The sequence below is a fragment of the Salmo trutta genome, chromosome 18, assembly GCF_901001165.1.
Source record: "Salmo trutta chromosome 18, fSalTru1.1, whole genome shotgun sequence".
Lineage (NCBI taxonomy): Eukaryota > Metazoa > Chordata > Actinopteri > Salmoniformes > Salmonidae > Salmo > Salmo trutta.
Window position 1 is genome coordinate 26,209,777 of NC_042974.1, and position 22,993 is coordinate 26,232,769.

General features: G+C 42.7%; 1 protein-coding gene across 1 annotated transcript; it reads left to right on the plus strand.

The window, feature by feature from the left end:
- Window positions 1-10,193: 10,193 nt before the first annotated feature.
- LOC115153082 (hydroxycarboxylic acid receptor 2) lies at window positions 10,194-22,398 on the plus strand. Its single transcript, XM_029698127.1, has 2 exons — window positions 10,194-10,362; window positions 20,899-22,398. Exon 2 carries the CDS (start codon window positions 20,998-21,000, stop codon window positions 22,003-22,005), a length of 1,008 nt encoding a protein of 335 aa, XP_029553987.1. The 5' UTR covers window positions 10,194-10,362; window positions 20,899-20,997; the 3' UTR covers window positions 22,006-22,398.
- Window positions 22,399-22,993: the final 595 nt, after the last annotated feature.

Below are 22,993 nucleotides of genomic sequence, written 5' to 3' on the forward strand. Positions count from 1 at the left end.
GGCTGTTGAGTAGAGCGTCCCACTGGCCCAGAGAGGTTAAATATGAGCACTCAACCACCCACAAAACACAAGAGAAAACTAACCAAACTAAATATGGCCTCCAATTAGAGACAACAATAACCAGCTGCCTCTAATTGGAGGTCATTGCCAAAACTAACATAGACATAGAAAAGCTAGATTGAAACATAGAAATAGAAAAACTAGAACATAACCCAAAAACCCCGAACCACACAAAACAAACACCCCCTGCCACGCCCTGACCAAACTACAATGACAATTAACCCCTTTTACTGGTCAGGACGTGACAAGTACATCACTGTGGCCAAGCTTCCTGCCATCCAGAACCTCTATACCAGGCGGTGTCAGAGGAAGGCCCTAAAAATTGTCAAAGACTCCAGCCACCCTAGTCATAGACTGTTCTCTCTGCTACCACATGGCAAGCGATTCCAGAGATCCAAGTCTAGGTCCAAGAGGTTTCTAAACAGCTTCTACACCCAAGCCATAAGACTCCTGAACATCTAATCAAATGACTACCCAGACTATTTGCATTCCCCCCCTCTTTACACTGCTGCTACTCTCTGTTATTATCTATGTATAGTCACTTTAATAACTCTAAAAACATGTACATATTACATCAATTACCTCGACTAACTTGTGCCCCTGCACATTGACTCTGTACTGGTACCCCCTGTACATAGCCTCGCTATTGTTATTTTACTGCTGCTCTTTAATTATTTGTTACTTCTAATTGTTATTTGTCACGCCCTGACCATAGAGAGCCCTTTTATTTCTCTATTTTGGTTAGGTCAGGGTGTGCATTCTAGATTTTGTATTTCTCTGTTCTATTCTATGTTTTCTATTTCTTTGTGTTTGGCCGAGTATGGTTCCTAATCAGAGGCAGCTGTCTATCTTTGTCTATGATTGGGAATCATACTTACGCAGCCTTTTTTTCTCCTTCAGTTGTGGGATCTTGTTTTTGTACAGCTCTGTGTAAGCCTGCAGAACGTAACGTTCATTTTCCTTTTCGTTATTTTGTTTAGTGTTCTGAGTTAAATAAAAGTAAACATAAGCACTTACCACGTTGCACCTTGGTCTCCTCCTTACGACGATCGTTACATTATTGTTATTTGTTTTTTATTTAAATATATACTTTTGTTGGTTAGGGCTTGTAAGTAAGCATTTCACTGTAAGATCTACACCTGTTGTATTCGGCGCACGTGACAAATTACATTTGATTTGATAGAGGTCCTGGATAGCAGGGAGCTTGGCCCCAGTGATGTACTGGGGCATACTCACCACTCTCTGTAGCGCCTTGCGGTTACATGCCTTGCAGTTGCCGTACCAAGTGTTGATGAAGCCAGTCAAGATGCTCTCAATGATGCAGCTGTAGAACTTTTTGAGGATCTGAGGGCCCATCCCAAAATCTTTTCAGCCACCTGAGGGGGAAGAAGCCCTGTCGTGCCCTCTTTACAACTGTGTGGGTGTGTGTGGACCATGTTAATTCCTTAGTGATGTGGACAGTTATAGTATTATGCAACACAGAGCAGTTAATCATTTTCACAAAATACATTTTCTTGACTTCTCCATATATCTGTATGGTCTGGCTTAGTGCACATAGTCATGGTAGACCCATGCCAGTGCATATCAGGAGACAACTCTATTAATCTCTGTCACATTTATGCTTCTTTCTTAATAATCTGTTGCCGTTATGATTTATTACCATGTCCAAGTGGGATAGTTTGAGATGGTTCACTACGCATGTTTTAATTTTCAGTTACAGCTCGGCTACTGGACCAATTATTTGTGAAACCTACTAACTATTTAGTTATGCAATATTAGAAATGTCATTTTGACAGGTTCACCAGGCAAGGAAATATGAATATCCCAAACATTCAAAGATAGATCGAGAAGGAAATGTATGCCACCCTTATTATTTCCAAATAATTTCCACTTGTGTTTATAACTTTGTATTTTTCCACTAGTTGTATCATCAACTTCGTTCTCGACTTATGTTTAACCCTTACATCCAGTGTGACTCTTACACCGAGTAAAGTTTGCTAAATGGTTTTAAGAATACACTCTAAAAATATTCTACCACTGCAGTTATACAGTATATAGTTAAACATGTAGTTATATGCTTACTACTGTATTTGTAGCACCACCCATGTTTGATTGTATCTATGTCAGTATGTCTTATATTGGTAAAAATGAAAATTATTTGCCAATCTCCTTACCAAGTGCAATGAATGTGGAAGCTGTGACTCAAAGGGGAAACACCTGCTGACTCAAAGGGGAAACACACAATTTCAATACATGCTTTCCTATAAAAAGCCTCTTTGATATTCCATGCAAAGCTTGAGAGAATGCCAAGATTGTGCAAAGCTGTCACCAAGGCAAAGGGTATTTGAAGAATCTCAAATATAAAATATATTGTCACTGCCGTCTTCGTCTTCCGACGATATAACGAAATCGTCGTCTGAAAATGTAGACCAATACGCAGCAGGTACGTGTATGCTCATTTTGACTTTTATTTAAATTATCCAAAAGAGCACTCCAAAACAACAAAACACGAAAACGAACGAACAACTAAACAGTCTGGCAAAGCCTAGGGCTGAACACAGAACAATCACCCACAAAACACAAACACAAACACACCCTCATTTATGAGACTCTCAATCAAAGGCAGATAGAAAACACCTGCCTTCAACTGAGAGTCCCAACACCAATTCACCAGACATAGAAACAGACATACTAGACTCCACATAGAAATACCTAAACATAAACCAACACCCGGAATTACTAAAACAAACACCCTTAAACAAACACACCACCCTGAACCACATAAAACAAATACCCTCTGTCACGCCCTGACCAAACTACAAAACAATTAACCTTATATACTGGCCAGGACGTGACAGTACCCCCCCCTTAAAGGTGCTACCCCAGAAGCACCTTAACAAAAAAATAATTACCCCCAAACAATACCCAAAAGAAAATTCCCCCTTACTAAAGGGAGGGAAGGGAGGGTGGCTGCCGTCAACGACGGCACTGTGCTACACCCCCCCTCCCCAACCCACCTATATTGGAGGCGGCTCAGGTTCTGGCCGTTCCAGGCAGTCTGGCCAGTCTGGCGGTTCGGGGCAGTCTGGCGGCTCGGGGCAGTCTGGCGGCTCGGGGCAGTCTGGCGGCTCGGGGCAGTCTGGGCAGTCTGTCAGCTCGGGGCAGTCTGGGCAGTCTGTCAGCTCCGGCAGGTCAGGGCAGTCTGTCAGCTCCGGCAGGTCAGGGCAGTCTGGCCGCTCCGGCAGGTCAGGGCAGTCTGGCCGCTCCGGCAGGTCAGGGCAGTCTGGCCGCTCCGGCAGGTCAGGGCAGTCTGGCCGCTCCGGCAGGTCAGGGCAGTCTGGCCGCTCCGGCAGGTCAGGGCAGTCTGGCCACTCCGGCAGGTCAGGGCAGTCTGGCCACTCCGGCAGGTCAGGGCAGTCTGGCCACTCCGGCAGGTCAGGGCAGTCTGGCCACTCCGGCAGGTCAGGGCAGTCTGGCCACTCCGGCAGGTCAGGGCAGTCTGGCCACTCCGGCAGTTCAGGGCAGTCTGGCCACTCCGGCAGTTCAGGGCAGTCTGGCCACTCCGGCAGTTCAGGGCAGTCTGGCCACTCCGGCAGTTCAGGGCAGTCTGGCCACTCCGGCAGTTCAGGGCAGTCTGGCCACTCCGGCAGTTCAGGGCAGTCTGGCCACTCCGGCAGTTCAGGGCAGTCTGGCCACTCCGGCAGTTCAGGGCAGTCTGGCCACTCCGGCAGTTCAGGGCAGTCTGGCCACTCCGGCAGTTCAGGGCAGTCTGGCCACTCCGGCAGTTCAGGGCAGTCTGGCCACTCCGGCAGTTCAGGGCAGTCTGGCCACTCCGGCAGTTCAGGGCAGTCTGGCCACTCCGGCGACTGTTGACTGACGGGCAGCTCCGACGACTGTTGACTGGCGGGCAGCTCCGACGACTGTTGACTGGCGGGCAGCTCCGACGACTGTTGACTGGCGGGCAGCTCCGACGACTGTTGACTGGCGGGCAGCTCCGACGACTGTTGACTGGCGGGCAGCTCCGACGACTGTTGACTGGCGGGCAGCTCCGACGACTGTTGACTGGCGGGCAGCTCCGACGACTGTTGACTGGCGGGCAGCTCCGACGACTGTTGACTGGCGGGCAGCTCCGACGACTGTTGACTGGCGGGCAGCTCCGACGACTGTTGACTGGCGGGCAGCTCCGACGACTGTTGACTGGCGGGCAGCTCCGACGACTGTTGACTGGCGGGCAGCTCCGACGACTGTTGACTGGCGAGGCTGGGGACACGCACCTTGGGCTTGGTGCGGGGTGCTGGTACTGGGCGTACCAGATTGGAGACACGTACCTCAGGGCTAGTGCGGGGAGCTGGCCTGGGGCTCCATCCTTGCCCCTCTTCACAGCCCTTGTGCCCCCCCCAAAAAATTTCTTGGGGCTGCCTCTCGGGTTCCCTTAACTCTTCCATAGCCCTGGACACGAACATCCTTAAATCTGCCCACGTCCATCCATCCATGCTGTTCTCCTGCTGCTTGGTCCTTTGGTGGTGGGTGATTCTGTAACGGTTGTCGTTGGTGAATGAGGACCAAAATGCAGCAGGTACGTGTATGCTCATATTTAGATTTATTAACTTACAAAAACAACTTAATACAAAATAACAAAACTACTAGAACTAACAAACGAACGAACAACAAAACAGTCTGGCAAAGCCTAGGGCTGAACACAGAACAATCACCCACAAAACACAAACACAAACACACCCTCATTTATGAGACTCTCAATCAAAGGCAGATAGAAAACACCTGCCTTCAACTGAGAGTCCCAACACCAATTCACCAGACATAGAAACAGACATACTAGACTCCACATAGAAATACCTAAACATAAACCAACACCCGGAATTACTAAAACAAACACCCTTAAACAAACACACCACCCTGAACCACATAAAACAAATACCCTCTGTCACGCCCTGACCAAACTACAAAACAATTAACCTTATATACTGGCCAGGACGTGACATATATTTTGATTTGTTTAGCATTGTTTTGGTTACTACATGATTCCATATGTGTTATTTCATAGTATTGATCTCTTCACTATTATTCTACAATATAGAAAAAGTAAATGTAAAGAAAAAACCCTTGAATGAGTAGGTGTGTCCAAACTTTTGACTGGTACTGTACATATATATACACACACATATATACATACAGTGTATATATATATATATATATATATATATATATACACAGTTGAAGTCGGAAGTTTACATACACCTTAGCAAAATACATGTTCTGGGATTGATTTGCACTTTTCGCACCAAAGTAAGTTCATCTCTAGGAGACAGAACGCGTCTCCTTCCTGAGTGGTATGACTGCTGCGTGGTCCCATGGTGTTTATACTTGCATACTATTGTTTGTACAGATGAACGTAGTACCTTCAAGTGTTCGGATTGCTACCAAGGATGAACCAAATTGCTACCAAGGATAAACCAGATTTGTGGGGGTCTACAATTTTTTTTCTGAGGTCTTGGCTGTTTGCTTTTGATTTCCCCATGATGTCAAGCAAAGAGGCACTCAGTTGGAAGGTAGGCCTTGAAATTCATCCACAGGTACACCTCCAATTGACTCAAATGATTTCAATAAGCCTATCAGAAGCTTCTAAAGCCATGACATCATTTTCTGGAATGTTCCAAGCTGTTTAAAGGCACAGTCAACTTAGTGTATGTAAACTTCTGACCCATTGGAATTGTGATACAGTGAATTGTAAGTGAAATAATCTGTCTGTAAACAATTGATGGAAAAATTAATTGTGTCATGCACAAAGTAGATGTCCTAACCGACTTGCCAAAACTATAGTTTGTTAACACAAATTTGTGGAGTGGTTGAAAAGTTTTAATGACTCCAACCAAGTGTATGTAAACTTCTGATTTCAACTGTATACATACAGTTGAAGTCAGAAGTTTACATACACCTTAGCCAAATACATTTAAACTCAGTTTTTCACAATTCCTGACATTTAATCCAAGTAAAAATTATCTGTCTTAGGTCAGTTAGGATCACCACTTTATTTTAAGAATGTGAAATGTTAGAATAATAGTAGAGAGAATGATTTATTTCAGCTTTTATTTTTTTCATCACATTCCCAGTGGGTCAGAAGTTTACATACACTCAATTAGTATTTGGTAGCATTGCCTTTAAATTCTTTAACTTGGGTCAAACGTTTCGGGTAGCCTTCCAGAAGCTTCCCACAATAAGGGGTGCATTTTGGCCCATTCCTCCTGACAGAACTGGTGTAACTGAGTCAGGTTTGTAGGCCTCCTTGCTCGCACATGCTTGTTCAGTTCTGCCCACAAATATTCTATAGGATTGAGGTCAGGGCTTCATGATGGCCACGCCAATACCTTGACTTTGTTGTCCTTTTTGTCAATAACAGCTGCGAAATGTTTAATATTAAAGAAGTCTCGAGGTATTGCTTGCCTGAGGTAGAGTACCTTGTGATAAACTGTAGATCACACTATCTACCAAGAGAGTACTCATCTATATTATTCATAGCCATCTATTTACCACCACAGACCAATGCTGGCACTAACACTGCACTCAACCAACTCTATAAGGCCATAAGCAAACAAAAAATGTTCATCCAGAAGCGGCGCTCCTAGTGGCCGGGGACTTTAACCTGTTATGGATAGGGGGCAGTATTTTCACGGCTGGATAAAAAACGTACCCGCTAGCGGAACACCTGCTCCAATATCCAATGATAGGCGTGGCGCGAATTACAAATTCCTCAAAAATCCAAAAACTTCCATTTTTCAAACATATGACTATTTTACACCATTTTAAAGATAAGACTCTCCTTTATCTAACCACACTGTCCGATTTCAAAAAGGCTTTACAGCGAAAGCAAAACATTAGATTATGTCAGCAGAGTACCCAGCCAGAAATAATCAGACACCCATTTTTCAAGCTAGCATATAATGTCACAAAAAACAAAACCACAGCTAAATGCAGCACTAACCTTTGATGATCTTCATCAGATGACACGCCTAGGACATTATGTTATACAATACATGCATGTTTTGTTCAATCAAGTTCATATTTATATCAAAAACCAGCTTTTTACATTAGCATGGGACGTTCAGAACTAGCATTCCCACCGAACACTTCCGGTGAATTTACTAAATTACTCACGATAAACGTTCACAAAAAACATAACAATTATTTTATGAATTATAGATACAGAACTCCTCTATGCACTCGCTATGTCCGATTTTAAATTAGCTTTTCGGTGAAAGCACATTTTGCAATATTCTGAGTAGATAGCCCGGCATCACAGGGCTAGCCATTTAGACACCCACCAGGTTTAGCCCTCACCAAAGTCAGATTTACTATAAGAAAAATGTTATTACCTTTGTTGTTCTTCGTCAGAATGCACTCCCAGGACTTCTACTTCAATAACAAATGTTGGTTTGGTTCCAAATAATCCATAGTTATATCCAAATAGCGGCGTTTTGTTCGTGCCTTCAAGACACTATCCAAGGGTGACGAAGGGTTACGCGCCCGACGCATTTCGTGACAAAATAATTCTAAATATTCCATTACCGTACTTCGAAGCATGTCAACTGCTGTTTAAAATCAAATTTTTATGCCATTTTTCTCGTAAAAAAGCGATAATATTCCGACCGGGAATCTGTGTTTTAGTTCAAAGAGAGAGAAAGTAAAAACATGAGGTCGCCCCGTGCACGCGCCTCAGTCTGAATGTCCCTGATAGAGCACTTACCAAAGGCGCTAATGTTTTTCAGCCAGCGGCTGGAATTACATCATTCAGCTTTTTCCCGGGTTCTGAGAGCCTATGGGAGCCGTAGGAAGTGTCACGTTACAGCAAAGATCCTAAGTTTTCAATAAACAGAGCCAAGAAGCTCAAGAAATGGTCAGAGAGGGCACTTCCTGTACAGAATCTTCTCAGGTTTTTGCCTGCCATATGAGTTCTGTTATACTCACAGACACCATTCAAACAGTTTTAGAAACTTTAGGGTGTTTTCTATCCAAAGCCAATAATTATATGCATATTCTAGTTTCTGGGCAGGAGTAATAATCAGATTAAATCGGGTACGTTTTTTATCCGGACGTGAAAATACTGCCACCTAGCCATAACAGGTTAAACAGGTCAACATTCACAAAGCTGCGGGGCCAGACGGATTACCAGGACGTGTACTCCAAGCATGCGTGGACCAACTGGCAAGTATCTTCACTGACATTTTCAACCTCTCCCTGACCGAGTCTGTAATACCTACATGTTTCAAGCAGACCACCATATTCCCTGTGCCCAAAGAAGCAAAGGTAACCTGCCTAAATGATTACCGCTCCATAGCACTCACGTCTGTAGCCATGAAGAGCTTTGAAAGGCTGTTCATGGCTGACATCAACAACATCCTCCCTGAGACCCACTCCAATTCGCATACCGCCTCAACAGATCCACAGATGACGCACTCTCAATCGTAGTCCACACTGCCCTTTCCCACCTGGACAAAAGGAACACCTATGTGAGAATGCTGTTCATTGACTACAGCTCAGCATTCAACACCATAGAGCTCAGGAAGCTCATCATTAAACTAAGGATCCTGGGATTTAACACCTCCCTCTGCAACTGGATCCTGGACTTCCTAATGGGCCGTCCCACAGGTGATAAGGGTTGGCAACAACACGTCTGCCACGCTGATCCTCAACACTGAGGCCCCTCAGGGGTGTGTACTTAGCCACTTCCTGTACTCCCTGTTCACCCACGACTGCGTGGCCAAACACGACTCCAACACCATCATTAAGTTTGCTGACAACACAACAGTGGTAGGCCTGATCACAGACAATGATGAGACAGCCTATGGGGAGGAGATCAGAGAACTGGCAGTGTGGTCTCAGGACAACAACATCTCCCTCAATGTAAGCAAGACAAAGGAGCTGATCGTGGACTACAGGAAAAGGCGGGCCGAACATTAACATCGACTGGGCTGTAGTGGAGCGGGTCGAGAGTTTCAAGTTCCTTGGTGTCCATATCACCAACGAACTATCATGGTCCAAACACACCAAGACAGTCGTGAAGAGGGCACGACAAAACCTTTTTCCCCTTAGGAGACTGAAAAGATATGGCATGGATCCCCAGTTCCTCAAGATATGGCATGGATCCCCAGTTCTACAGCTGCACCATTAAGGACATCCTGACCGGTTGCGTGACTGCCTGGTATGGCAACTGCTCGGCATCTGACCGTAAGGCGCTACAGAGCATAGTGCATACAGCCCAATACATCACTGGGGCCAAGCTTCCTGCCATCCACAAACTATATAATAGGCAGTGTCAGAGGAAAGCCTATAAAATTGTCACTCCAGTTACCCAAGTCATAGACTGTTTTCTCTGCTACTGCAAGGCAAGCAGTACCGGAGCGCCAAGTCAAGGACCAAAAGGCTCCTCAACAGCTTCTACCCCCAAGCCATAAGACTGCTGAACAATTAATCAAATGGCTACCGGACTATTTACATTGTTTTGTACACTGCTGCTACTAGCTGTTTATTATCTATTTATAGTCACTTCATCCCTACCTACATGTACAAATTACCTCAACTAACCTGTACCCCCACACACTGACTTGGTACCGGTGCCCCTTTGTATATAGCCTCGTTATTGTTATGTTCTTATGTTGCTTTTTTATCATTTTTTATTTTTACTTAATTTGGTAAATATTTTCTTAACTCTTCTTGAACTGCACTGTTGGTTAAGGGCTTGTAAGTAAGCATTTCACGGTAAGGTCTACACTTGTTGTATTCGGCGCATGTGACAAATCAAGTTTGATTTGATGACTCTTGGGTAAAAGCGGAACTGTGTGCCTCAGCAAAAAGTCGTCTAGCAGATGTATGCCTAGTTTTCTTCTTATTAGGCCAGCACATTTCACCTTCTCGTATCTCATGTTAAGTCTATATCATGATTCACTGGTATTTGGAACAAAATCCCCTATTGCTGTGAACAAGCAGTTGCATGTCAGAACGATGACAAAGATAAAGTGGTGTGGGTGAGCCAGAGGACATTGAAATGAAGGTTGGGTTGTGATTGCAAACTTCCTGAATTAGCTCAGAGATCTTGCTGTTTATGATGTCACACTGGCTTTGGCCAGTGCTCAGAGGAAGTCATTCTTAAAGTCAATCTCAAGACGTTCCTCTTTAAACCAGCAGAAACGCCTGAACAGTGGAGACACACAGGAGAGGAGATATGTTGAGGGGAGCATAGACTGCCTTTCAAACCCAATTGTTGTCACACTGACCCCAAACGCATGACTGGTGAGTAGCGGATACATATTTTAAATATGTTAAAATGTTGTAACGTTGTCGTGATTACACTTGTGAGGTGTGTGGGTGAAAGGGATGCCACGACACGACCGATAACTAGATGGTTGAGTTTAATGTCCTCCTTAGACAACTGACACATACACTATTACAATGCTATAACTTGCAATATTAGCTAGCAGTTGTCTTTGGTTGATCTTTAGTTGGCTCTCCCTATTTTGATTTCTAGACAAACAATCCTTTCTCTGATTTCCCAGATTTTGTTTTGCTCTACCTTTTTGGTTTGATTCCTGTCTTTAAGTTTGTTGTGGGTTTTTCTTTTGCTTGCTTCTTCTTGGGCAAATTTAGTGGTCGCTCATGGTGGGTGTCTTATAGGATCCAGTGTCTTTCAGAACCCCGCCTAAAACCCCACCTGTTTCGTTTTTGGTTGTTGGTCAGTGACTGTTAGTTTCCCCTTCTGTTTGAGCGTCATTTTAGGTTTTCTTTGTGGGGAACGTAACAATATATATAAACTGTATGTTGTTTCAAAATGTTGTTTCTGTTTCATGTTTCTCATCAAAGGCTTATTCTACATCAAAAGGCAATTTCATAAGCTGTTCATGAAAAATAGTGTTTACAAGCAAACATAGCAAGCATTTCCAGTGAACATGCATTGAAGGGAGGAGTCCATTTTGAGCTTAGAACATACATCGTTTAATTCTACGCTGTGTGTTTTTGAATGCATGGCAAGTGAGGCTGGAATATACAAAGAAGTAATATTTGAATTTAAAACAGAACATTGTTTAATTGGAAAAATGGGAAGTCACTATTTAAATCAAATAAAATGTTATTGGTCACATACACATATTTAGCAGATGTTATTGCGGGTGTAACGAAATGTTTGTGTTCCTAGCTCCAACAGTGCAGTAGTATCTAACAATTCACAACAATACAAACACATCTAAAAGTAAAAGAATGGAAATAAGAAATATATATATATATATTCACCTTTATTTAACCAGGTAGGCAAGTTGAGAACAAGTTCTCATTTACAATTGTGACCTGGCCAAGATAAAGCAAAGCAGTTCGACACATACAACAACACAGAGTTACACATGGAGTAAAACAAACATACAGTCAATAATCCAGTAGAAAAATAAGTCTATATACAATGTGAGCAAATGAGGTGAGATAAGGGAGGTAAAGGCAAAAAAAGGCCATGGTGGCAAAGTAAATACAATATAGCAAGTAAAACACTGGAATGGTAGATTTGTAGTGGAAGAAAGTGCAAAGTAGAAATATAAATAATGGGGTGCAAAGGAGCAAAATAAATAAATAAATAAAATAAATACAGTAGGGGAAGCGGTAGTTGTTTGGGCTAAATTATAGATGGGCTATGTACAGGTGCAGTGATCTGTGAGCTGCTCTGACAGCTGGTGCTTAAAGCTAGTGTGGGAGATAAGCGTTTCCAGTTTCAGAGATTTTTGTAGTTCGTTCCGGTCATTGGCAGCAGAGAACTGGAAGGAGACACGGCCAAAGGAGGAATTGGCTTTGGGGGTGACCAGAGAGATATACCTGCTGGAGCGCGTGCTACAGGTGGGTGCTGCTATGGTGACCAGTGAGCTGAAATAAGGGGGGACTTTACCTAGCAGGGTCTTGTAGATGATCTGGAGCCAGTGGGTTTGGCGACGAGTATGAAGCGAGGGCCAGCCAACGAGAGCGTACAGGTCGCAGTGGTGGGTAGTATATGGGGCTTTGGTGACAAAACGGATGGCACTGTGATAGACTGCATCCAGTTTATTCAGTAGGGTATTGGAGGCTATTTTGTAAATGACATCGCCGAAGTTGAGGATCGGTAGGATGGTCAGTTTTACGAGGGTATGTTTGGCAGCATGAGTGAAGGATGCTTTGTTGCGAAATAGGAAGCCAATTCTAGATTTAACTTTGAATTGGAGATGTTTGATGTGAGTCTGGAAGGAGAGCTTACAGTCTAACCAGACACCTAGGTATTATATATATGTATAAATACTAGGACAAGCAATGTTGGAGTGCATTGACTAAAATACAGAAGAATAGAATACAGTGTATACATATGAGATGAGTAAAGCAATATGTAAACATTATTATCAGCAGCTACACAGCTGATGCCTCCTGGACTCTTCACTAACACGACTAGAAGCCGCTACATTCCTGACGTAAGCTCTGGACCTTTGCATCGGCTCATCGCAGCTAGCTAGCTGCTACTGTCGTGGAATATTGCCTCAGAAATATAACACTCTTACGAGAACTTGTGAATTCAATATAGACTTTAATACAGAGTAGCAAAGCCGAGCCCTTCCATGGAAGGACCCTATTACACACGTAACATAGCCGAGCCCTTCCATGAAAAATATTAATTCTCATTTTACAGAGTCCTACCTTCATAGGATTCTGTCTTTGCATAACATATAGGGTCCCCTCCCTCTATATGAAAATAGCTTTCCTTGACCTTTCTCCATTATTATCTCTCCATCTCCGTTCTTGCCCATATCTGACAGCTGTATAGGTTATAATGGTAGCAGGCCCTGGTCATATACGTTCCATTCCTTATATTGCTATTCTGTCTCAGCTCTTCAAAGTGGACAGCCTAAATGCTGCTAATAATGGAACCGTTATCATAGTCATGAGCTTTGCTCCCACATAATCTCCCCTTTGAGACTAAACAGTCTCACACTAAAACACACAAATAAATCAAAGGCAAGGGAGCATAAATCATCAAGACTGGGCAAACTTTCCCCTATCTGGCCTAACGATTGGGACTCCATAAACACAAAAAAGACCTGATCAAACATCTCCATTCATATACAATGGAAAGAAGTAAAAGATCCAATCTGTACAAATACAAAGTAAAATCAAACTGAAAATACAATGTAAAAGCATTAGCATGTAATACATAGCCTTGCATGAGGTTATCTCAGTTATGTAAAACAAAGAAAATAAGAAAACCCTTATGTCATTCTAAATACAACACATAAGCAAGATCCTTCCTTGCGGACACCTCTGTAACAACAGTGATATCACAACTGAAACACCTGTTAATTAAGGACATGGTCCGTAGACACTTGTAACCGGAATTTCCCCATGTTACCTACTAGTTTAAGTAAACAAAATTCAGAAGTTCTAACTTCATTTATCCCTGTCAAAGGTAGAAAGGAAATAGAAAATACACTCCATAGTAAGCGATTACAAGGTTATACATATTGCAGCAGTCCAGTTTTCAATCAAGCACATTAGAATCAGGTGCTTTACTAAAAACAGGAAAACCTTGATCACCATAATCATTGCAATCATATCCTCCTCCTGGAGTAACCCCATTTACCTAAAGCTAAATCCAACCAGTCCCAAGCATGGGTTTAAATCCTTAACCTCTTGTCGCAATCCCTTCAGTTTGGTCATAGCTAAAGGAAAAGATCCATCTTGTACATTGTTATTATTAGGTGTTATCCAAAGAAATACTGATTCAAACCCTGATTTAACCTCATCTCTTGGTTTGTATTCATCAAGAACTCCTCTCGGCTGTCCAATTGCATCTAAGTATAATTTTGGATCTGATTCATAGGCTCTCCTTACTCTATGCTTTACAGACTCATCCTGCTGTGATTTAATGATAGACACCTGTTGTATCGCTCTAACTAAAATACAGAGACCTCTTCAGTCTTTTGGGAAGACATTCAAGAGTTTGTTCTGCCCACACATCCTGAAACTATCAGCTATACCTTTATCCTGATTCTTTAACATTTCAAGAGATAATGCTACTTGAGTTATATTACCACATTTACCTTTGTGATTCACAATCATTCCTTTATCATCAAATTTACCAACTCCTGCAGTTTCTAACACCCAAATAATTTAACAATAGTGTTTCTCACATCTATCCCACTATCATCATAGCTGTAGAAACATTCATATTGTAACGGTCGTCGTGAGGAGCGGACCAAAATGCAGCGGGTATATTTATCATCTTCTTTATTTTAATAAAGGAAAAAACACTTAAACAAAACAAACGTCAAAAACAGTCCCGTAAGGTGCACAGACTATACAGGAAACAATCACCCACAAACACAAGTGAAAACACACACAACTAAATATGGCCTCCAATCAGAGATAACAACAAACAGCTACCTCTGATTGGAGTTCATTGACAAAACTAACATAGAAATAGAAAAACTAGAAAAACCACATAGAAATAGAAAACATAGAACATTAACCCCGAAACACACTAAACAAACACCCCCTGCCACGCCCTGACCAAACTACAATAACAAACAACCCCTTTTACTGGTCAGGACGTGACACATATTTACTTTTTACAACAGTAAACCTACCATTATGAGGACCATTTAATTCAGTTCTTATGTCATATGTTGCACATTCATGTTCTCCCAACATATTTTTGTCTGTCTGAAGGAAAGGAACAAAATGCAGCGTGTTTGTAGTTCCACATATTTATTTGTTCCGTGAAACTAAATGCAATACATTAAATACTTGAAACACAAAACGCAGAGAGGAAAACACACTACTCAAAATGAATCACCCACAAAAACAGGTGGAACAAACATCAACTTAAATATGACCTCCAATTAGAGATAACGAGGATCAGCTGCCTCCAATTGGAGATCAACCCAAACAACACCAACATAGATATACAAAACTAGAAACTGAACATAGAAATACAAAAACAGACAAACACCCCCTGTCACGCCCTGACCTACTCTACCATAGAAAATAACAACTTACTATGGTCAGGACGTGACAATTTTTGTTTAATTCACTTCTACCTTTAGCGCTACCTAATGCCAACCTGCATTCTATGTTACACAAAGGAATGTAGTATTTTCTCTGAATACATTGAACATTTTCCATTTAACACATTCTTCAAATGATGCAAGTTCAGGTACTATTAAAAGATCAGACAAAGGTTATTTGCTACACAAAATGCAATTGTCCATCCTATGTTTAGCTGTTGTGTACTGAGCCCACTTATACAAGCCATTTTGTAATTGCTTTTCTACATTTTTGATCAATGTTTGATTCTGGGGTAGTTTCTTCATTGTAGCTACCCCAGTTGGTAACAGATGTCCAGATTTTCTGCATCAACCCACTTTCTTGTGATTTTGCTATTGTCTTAGTTGGTGTACTAGTCTCTAGTGGGAGATGATTTTACAATTTCTTCTAGGTTTGTCGCTGTTGCTGTCAAGGCCATTCTACCATTCTTCATCTGTCCTGGTTCACTGTCTGTTAGAAAGACCATGTGAGGACAGAGAAGTTGATGATAAGAAAGTCTCCTTTCCATTCTCCTGTCGTTGTTTCTCCGTCCCCTTGGACAGCACCTCTGTCAAGGGTATCTGCCAGAGTAGGTATGTCATCAGGAGCAACAGGCATGTCACTCCTCCCCATTCCCGGACTCTCTGGATATTCAGGAGATAGTGTCTGTTTGCTGTTGGAAGTTGCTCCTTGATCCACCTCTTCTTCAGCTTCTTCCTGGATCCTGCCTGGCCCCTGCCTGGTGCATCGATCTCCTCTGCTCCCGTTCCCTTTAGACACCCACCTGATGTATTAGCATCCTCTGCGTCTTCATGGCCTGGTGGTTGTATCCTCCTTTCCGACGGGACTTTGGTACAGTGGTTTAGATGGTACCACGTGTTGCTTCCTTTCACCTGGACAGCAGTTAACGTTGGTCGAGCCACCTTGTAGGGACCCTCCCTCCTTGGCTCATTCCATTCTTCCGGAACACTCGGACCTGGTCACCTTGGATCACCAGACGTGGAACCTCTGGTCCTGGTTCAGGTTTCTGCCTTCTTTCTGTGAGGCATTCAAACTTAGAGACTTATGGCCTCTGTTCTATGATCACATCATACACCCTCTTATTTCCATCACTCAACAGACAACAACTAACATTCAAGCTGAAGCTGGTGACCCCCTCTCCTTCTGGTTCCTAAGCATAAGACTTGGAAAGCAAAAAACAAAACATAACAGTATTGACAATGTGATATGTTATGCATAAATATATTCATGAAAACCGAAATCTGAGACCATGACAATTCCCACTCTCTCTTCACCTGACTCTATGCCTCCAGGATACTTTTCTGCTGGACTCCACAAAAATAAAAGCCCTAAAAAGCTTCCTCATGCTTCCACCCAGTCTTCCCCTTTCGGCCCCAGGTTCTGAGAGGTGTTCACAAATCATGTCATTTTCACTTTGTTTCCCATCTGCTCCATTTCAACTGATAAGCATCTGCATATCCCTAATCAACATTATATCTTCTTGAAGTAATTCAACACTGTATATGCTTTCACATTAATGCCTTCAACATGTTGTTTAGAGTACAATTACCCTAACATCTATCCTCTTTCACATGATGCATTAACCAATAGAACAAGTGGCTCCCAAACCCAACCCATCTGTATGTCTACAGTGGAATCTAGTCTCTCTCTCTTTCTCTCTTTCCGTGTCCTCTGTCATGGTGTTTTCAAGCTCACCCATTATTCAGCTGGACCTTACTTCTTGTGAGAATTATGCGCCCACCGAAGAGAGACATGACGATCTTTACCACTACAGGTGCTGTAAGAAGTATACCCCCAGCCTGGTGTATCTTGATGTACACTCAATCTCCAGAATTCAGCCAATGGCCTTGGTTATTTCTGGCTTCTATGTGCTGCTTCTCTTCTGAGGACATACACACTAACACATGGGTTATTTCCTGACAACAGACTTTCTTCTTATAGCAAGATCACTAATTCGTAATATTTAAATAACAGCCCTTTTTAAACATTCTGTCTCAAACACCTCTCCTCCTGCCACAGATATATGTATACATAATGATAGCCAAATTATGGTCCCTACAGCAACTTTTGTAAGAATAACATGTAATCAATCAAGTGTCTTCCAGTTGGAAGAATATCCAACCTCTCAAAACTCTATGACCACTACTCATAATGTAACTTAACCTGGAGAAAACGTCCATCGGTTACATTCTATGACCACTACTCATAATGTAACTAAACCTGGGGAAAACGTCCATCCGTTACGTTCTATGACCACTACTCATAATGTAACTAAACCTGGAGAAAACGTCCATCGGTTACATTCTATGACCACTACTCATAATGTAACTAAACCTGGAGAAAACGTCCATCCGTTACGTTCTATGACCACTACTCATAATGTAACTAAACCTGGAGAAAACGTCCATCCGTTACGTTCTATGACCACTACTCATAATGTAACTAAACCTGGGGAAAACATCCATCCGGAACCCCATTTACATCCTAATCCAGATACTTTTACTCTTAAAACCACCGACTATCAATAACCGCTTTCCCCAGTATCGCAGTCTCCAAGGACATTTCGACAAGAGAAAATGGAAACCCTTTTTCTGGAAAAGAAAGTGTACATTTCGTTAGCATTCACAATGTTACCTTTTAATCAGCAAGCCAATAGTATTACTTATATACCGAACATGATCAACATAAGTCCACTGTCCTTACTCCAATCATTAAATGTTTGTTTCAATCCACCACCATGTTCATAAACTAACTAAAACATTTAAAAGTTCATTTTAAATTTGGCAATCCCAACGCTGGCGCTTAACCCAATTACTTATTTAACTCGACAAACATTTCCTCACACTTTTGATTCCATCCCATAAGTGTCTTAGCAGTTTCAGAGAATGACGGTATAAAATGTCTAACAAAATTGAAAACCCCTTACGCTTTTCTGAGCATGTGAGGAGAGTTTAGCCATGCCACAGAACGCATAGTTTCTACCCGATCCCGGGTTATGTGTATCTTGCCCTCAGAAATTGAAAACGCCAAATATGTTACATTTTGCTTTGCCTGTTCCTCCAACTAATTTACTAAGGTGGTGATCTCTCATAGAAGTTTATTTTCCCTTTTTCGACGCTAATAACAAATCATCCACGTATTTTATCACCACAGAAACGATTGTTTCAATGCAAAATGATACCAAGTGGGACTATTTGTAAATCCCATCGGTACTCTAAATAAAAGTTAGGTAAAACGTGATCTAATACGTCTTCCATCACATATAAACTGTAATCTCTATGAACCACTCATTGATCGAACAGAGACCATACACCGCTATGTGAAAGTTCCATTCTTGCTAACCTCAAAACGATTAGTTGTTGCTCTTTTGAAAAAGATGCAAACTCTTGTATAGCTGCATTTCCTGCTTTTGCACTAGGTTCCAGTGTCACCTTACACACATTCTTCCCATAACCAATAGTCTCATAGCTCCCTGTTTTAGATATCTCCTTACGCTTTGATATTCTCTATGGCTCTACTAACCCCTCGCACGTCTGCGAGGCGAGCAGAGTCATATCTGGCCCCCATCGTAATGTATTTTCTGACGATAGAATGCTGACATCAAAACGCTGGTAAATTGAGCTTCTTATTCTGGTTTTATGTGATTGTTTCAATTCATAATTGCCTCCCTGAATCCTTTATTGAATTTATTTATCCTGTTTACCGGGTAATGTTGCCCTACATTATCCAGTTTGCTCTTTCATATTCAAGCCGAATTGGTAAAATTAACATGCGCTTCTTTCAGCGACTCCATGGCTTTATTAAATTCCGCTATCTCTATATTCCAGGGAGAAACGGTCCGTTTTGTTGCATTACAACCTATAATTTAAATTGATTTTTATTTGGATTTCATGTAATGGACATACACAAAATAGTTTAAATTGGTGAAATGAAATGGAAAAAATAACTTGTTTAAAATAATACTAAAAAATAAAAGATGGAAAAGTGGTGCGTGCATATGTGTTCATCCCCTTTGCTATGAAGCCTCTAAATAAGATCTGGTGCAACCAATTATCTTCAGAAGTCACATAATTAGTTAAATAAAGTCCACCTTTGTGCAATGTAAGTGTCACATGATCTGCCACATGATCTCAGTATATATACAACTGTTCTGAGAGTCTTCAACACCACTAAGCAAGGGGCACCACCAAGCAAGTGGTACCATGAAGACCAAGGAGCTGTCCAAACAGGTCAGGGACAAAGTTGTGGAGAAGTAAAGATCAGGGTTGGGTTATAAAAAAATATCAGAAACATTGAACATCCCACAGATCACCATTAAATCCATTATTAAAAAAATGGAAAGAATATGGCACCAAATAAACATGCCAAGAGAACGCATGGACCAGGCAAGGAGGGCATTTATCCGAGAGGCAACAAAGAGACCAAAGATAACCCTGAAGGAGCTGCAAAGCTCCACAGCGGAGATTGGAGTATCTGTCCATAGGACCACTTTAAGCCGTACACTCCACAGAGCTGGGTTTTACGGAAGAGTGGCCAGAAAAAAAGCCATTGCTTAAAGAAAAAAATAAGCAAACACGTTTGGTGTTTGCCAAAAGGCATGTGGGAGACTCCCCAAACATATGGAAGAAGGTACTCTGGTCAGATGAGACTAAAATGTCATTTTTTGGCCATCAAGGAAAACACTATATCTGGCACAAACCCAACACCTCTCATCACCCTGAGAGTACCATCCCCACAGTGAAGCATGGTGGTGGCAGCATCATGCTGTGGGGATGTTTTCATCGGCAGGGACTGGGAAACTGGTCAGAATTGAAGGAATGATGGATGGCGCTAAATACAGGAAAATTCTTGAGGGAAACCTGTTTCAGTCTTCCAGAGATTTGAGACTGGGACAGAGGTTCACCTTCCAGCAGGACAATGACCCTAAGCATACTGCTAAAGCAACACTCGAATGGTTTAAGGGGAAACATTTAAATGTCTTGGAATGGCCTAGTCAAAGCCCAGACCTCAATCTAATTGAGAATATGTGGTATGACTTAAAGATTGCTGAACACCAGCGGAACCCATCCAACTTGAAGGTGCTGGAGCAGTTTTGCCTTGAAGAATGGGCATAAATCCCAGTGACAAGATATTCCAAGTTTATAAAGACATACCCCAAGAGACTTGCAGCTGTAATTGCTGCAAAAGGTGACTCTACAAACAATTTATAAAAATCTGTTTTTGCTTTGTCATTATGGGGCATTGTGTGTAGATTGATGAGGGAAAAAAGCAATTTAGAATAACGCTGTAGTAGTGTAGCTCGTGTAGTCACGTGGGTCGCACCTCAACCAGCCTAGTTTTGCTGAGCTCTTTCCCATGGGAAAGCATGATTTTTTTATTATTTTTTACCAAATAAGGGGCTCCCGAATGGCGCAGAGGTCTAAGGAACTGCATCTCAGTGCAAGAGGCGACACTACAGTCCCTGGTTTGAATCCAGGCTGAATCACATCGGCCGTGATTGGGAGTCCCATAGGGCTTCCCGCAATTGGCCTGGGTTTGGCCGGGTTTGACTGTCATTGTAAATAAGAATTTGTTCTTAACTGACTTGCCTAGTTAAATAAAGGTTAAATTAAGAAATAAAAATGAACAGACATTTCTTAGAAAATACATTTGTCTGTGTGTCTGTCTTGAAAGCATGACCCAGTTAAAAATGTACTTTATTTTCTCACATTTTCCTTGTTTGTACAGATATTCCCCTGAGATGCTCTGAAAAAAGGAAGAGGTGGACTTTTTGAAAAACGGCAACATCCAACGTTTCCTGGCAGCGAAGTCATACTCAATCTAACGATGGCTGAAATGACTACAGTAGCACACGATAACTCTACTGGCAGAGAAAACCAGTCCTTGCACTGCCCATCCGCTCAGCATCTGGTGGCCGACATACTGCCTCCTGTCCTGATTATAGAGCTCCTACTGGGCCTGCCAGGCAACGTAGTGGCCCTGTGGATCTTCACTTGTCGTCTGAAGATCTGGAGGGTCAACACTCTGTTTCTCTTCAACCTGGTCCTGGCTGACTTCATGCTGCTCATCTGCCTGCCTTTCCGCATTGACAACCTGCTCCGTGGGGAACACTGGGTGTTTGGCGACGCCTGGTGCCGGATCAACCTCTTCATGCTGGCTGTCAACCGTTCGGCAAGCATTGCCTTCATGACTAGCGTGGCCTTCGACCGATACTTCAAGGTGGTCCATCCGCACCACCACATCAACCACATGACGTCTACCCAGGCGGGAATGGTGGCGGGGGGCATCTGGGCGGTAGTGATCTCCCTGCGGCTCCCCCTGCTGGCCACCAACCTCGTAAGTGAACATGGCAACGTCTCCCTGTGCCGCAGCTTCAGTTCCTACTCTGTGATTCCCCCAGCGATCCTGCTGCACTACATGGTGTTCATCGGGGAGTTCTTCCTGCCCCTGCTGCTCCTGCTGTTCTGCTCAGCCAGGATTGCCTGCATCCTGCGCCAACGGCAGCTGGACAAAGAGAAGAAGGTGCGGCGGGCCATCCGCGTGGTGGGGCTAATTGTGGCTGTGTTTGTGCTGTGTTTCTTTCCTGGCATCGCTACAGGCCTGGTTTCGCTCTATATCAAGGCGTTCAGACCCTTGGACTGTGACTCCTTCAAAATGGCAGGCCAGCTTTTCAGCCTGTCCATTGGCTTCACCTACCTTAACAGCGCCCTGGACCCGGTCATCTACTGCTTATCCAGCTCCATGTTCCAAAACTCCCTCAAGAGCTCCATCAATAAGATGGGCCTGGTGGAGTTGAGGCTGAGCCGACGGGGAAGCATGGCCAGCGATGGGTAAGGGGAGATGGTGTGAGGAGGCAACTCTGGCCCTTTCCTCCAGAGACAGGCCCCACCTTCTAGAATGCCCTAATAAGGAGAACAGACTCATGGGAGTGAATTGAATGGAGACTAGACAGTGGAATTTTACAGCTGTAATTAACAAGCCATATGTTATATTCAGAAAAATTTCGTAGCTATGTGGAATACGTTCTTGAAATGGCTGAATACCAGTTAGTGTGAAACAAAGATAGGAAAATAAATGCAATCATTGCATCTGAATTTGACATTATTTTCATAACCATGTGATGTTGTAGAATGCCATTATGTTTTTGTCTTGATTTACTAATATGTCTGTCAAATACATCGTCATTTTTACCAAATACAGTGTTCATACAGCAATATGTTTAATCAAGTGTATGTGTTGCTCAGTTCTTTAAGAAGTGGTATTTTTATGTGATGTTTATGCTTAAAGTGATGTTATACTGTACACTGTCTACAAAACATGTTCTTTCCATTACATAGACAGACCAGGTGAATCAAGGTGAAAGCTATGATCCCTTATTGATGTCATCTGTTAAATTAACTTCAATCCGTGTAAATGAAGGGGAGGAGACTGGATTTTTACGCCTTGAGACAATTGAGACAGGATTTTTAAGCCTTGAGACAATTGAGACATGGATTGTGTATGTGTGCCATTCAGAGGGTTAATGGACAAGACAAAAGATTTAAGTGCCTTTGAACGGGGTATGGTGGTAGGTGCCAGGCGCACTGGTTTGAGTGTGTCAAGAACTGCAACGTTGATGGGGTTTTCATGCTCAACAGTTTCCCGTGTGTATTAAGAATGGTCCACCACCCAAAGGACATCCAGTCAACTTGACACAGCTGCGGGAAGTATTGGAGTCAACATGGGCCAGCATCCCTGTGGAATGCTTTCAACACCTTGTAGAGTCCATGCTCCAAATTGAGGTTGTTCTGAGGGCAATAAGGATGCAACGCAATATTAGGAA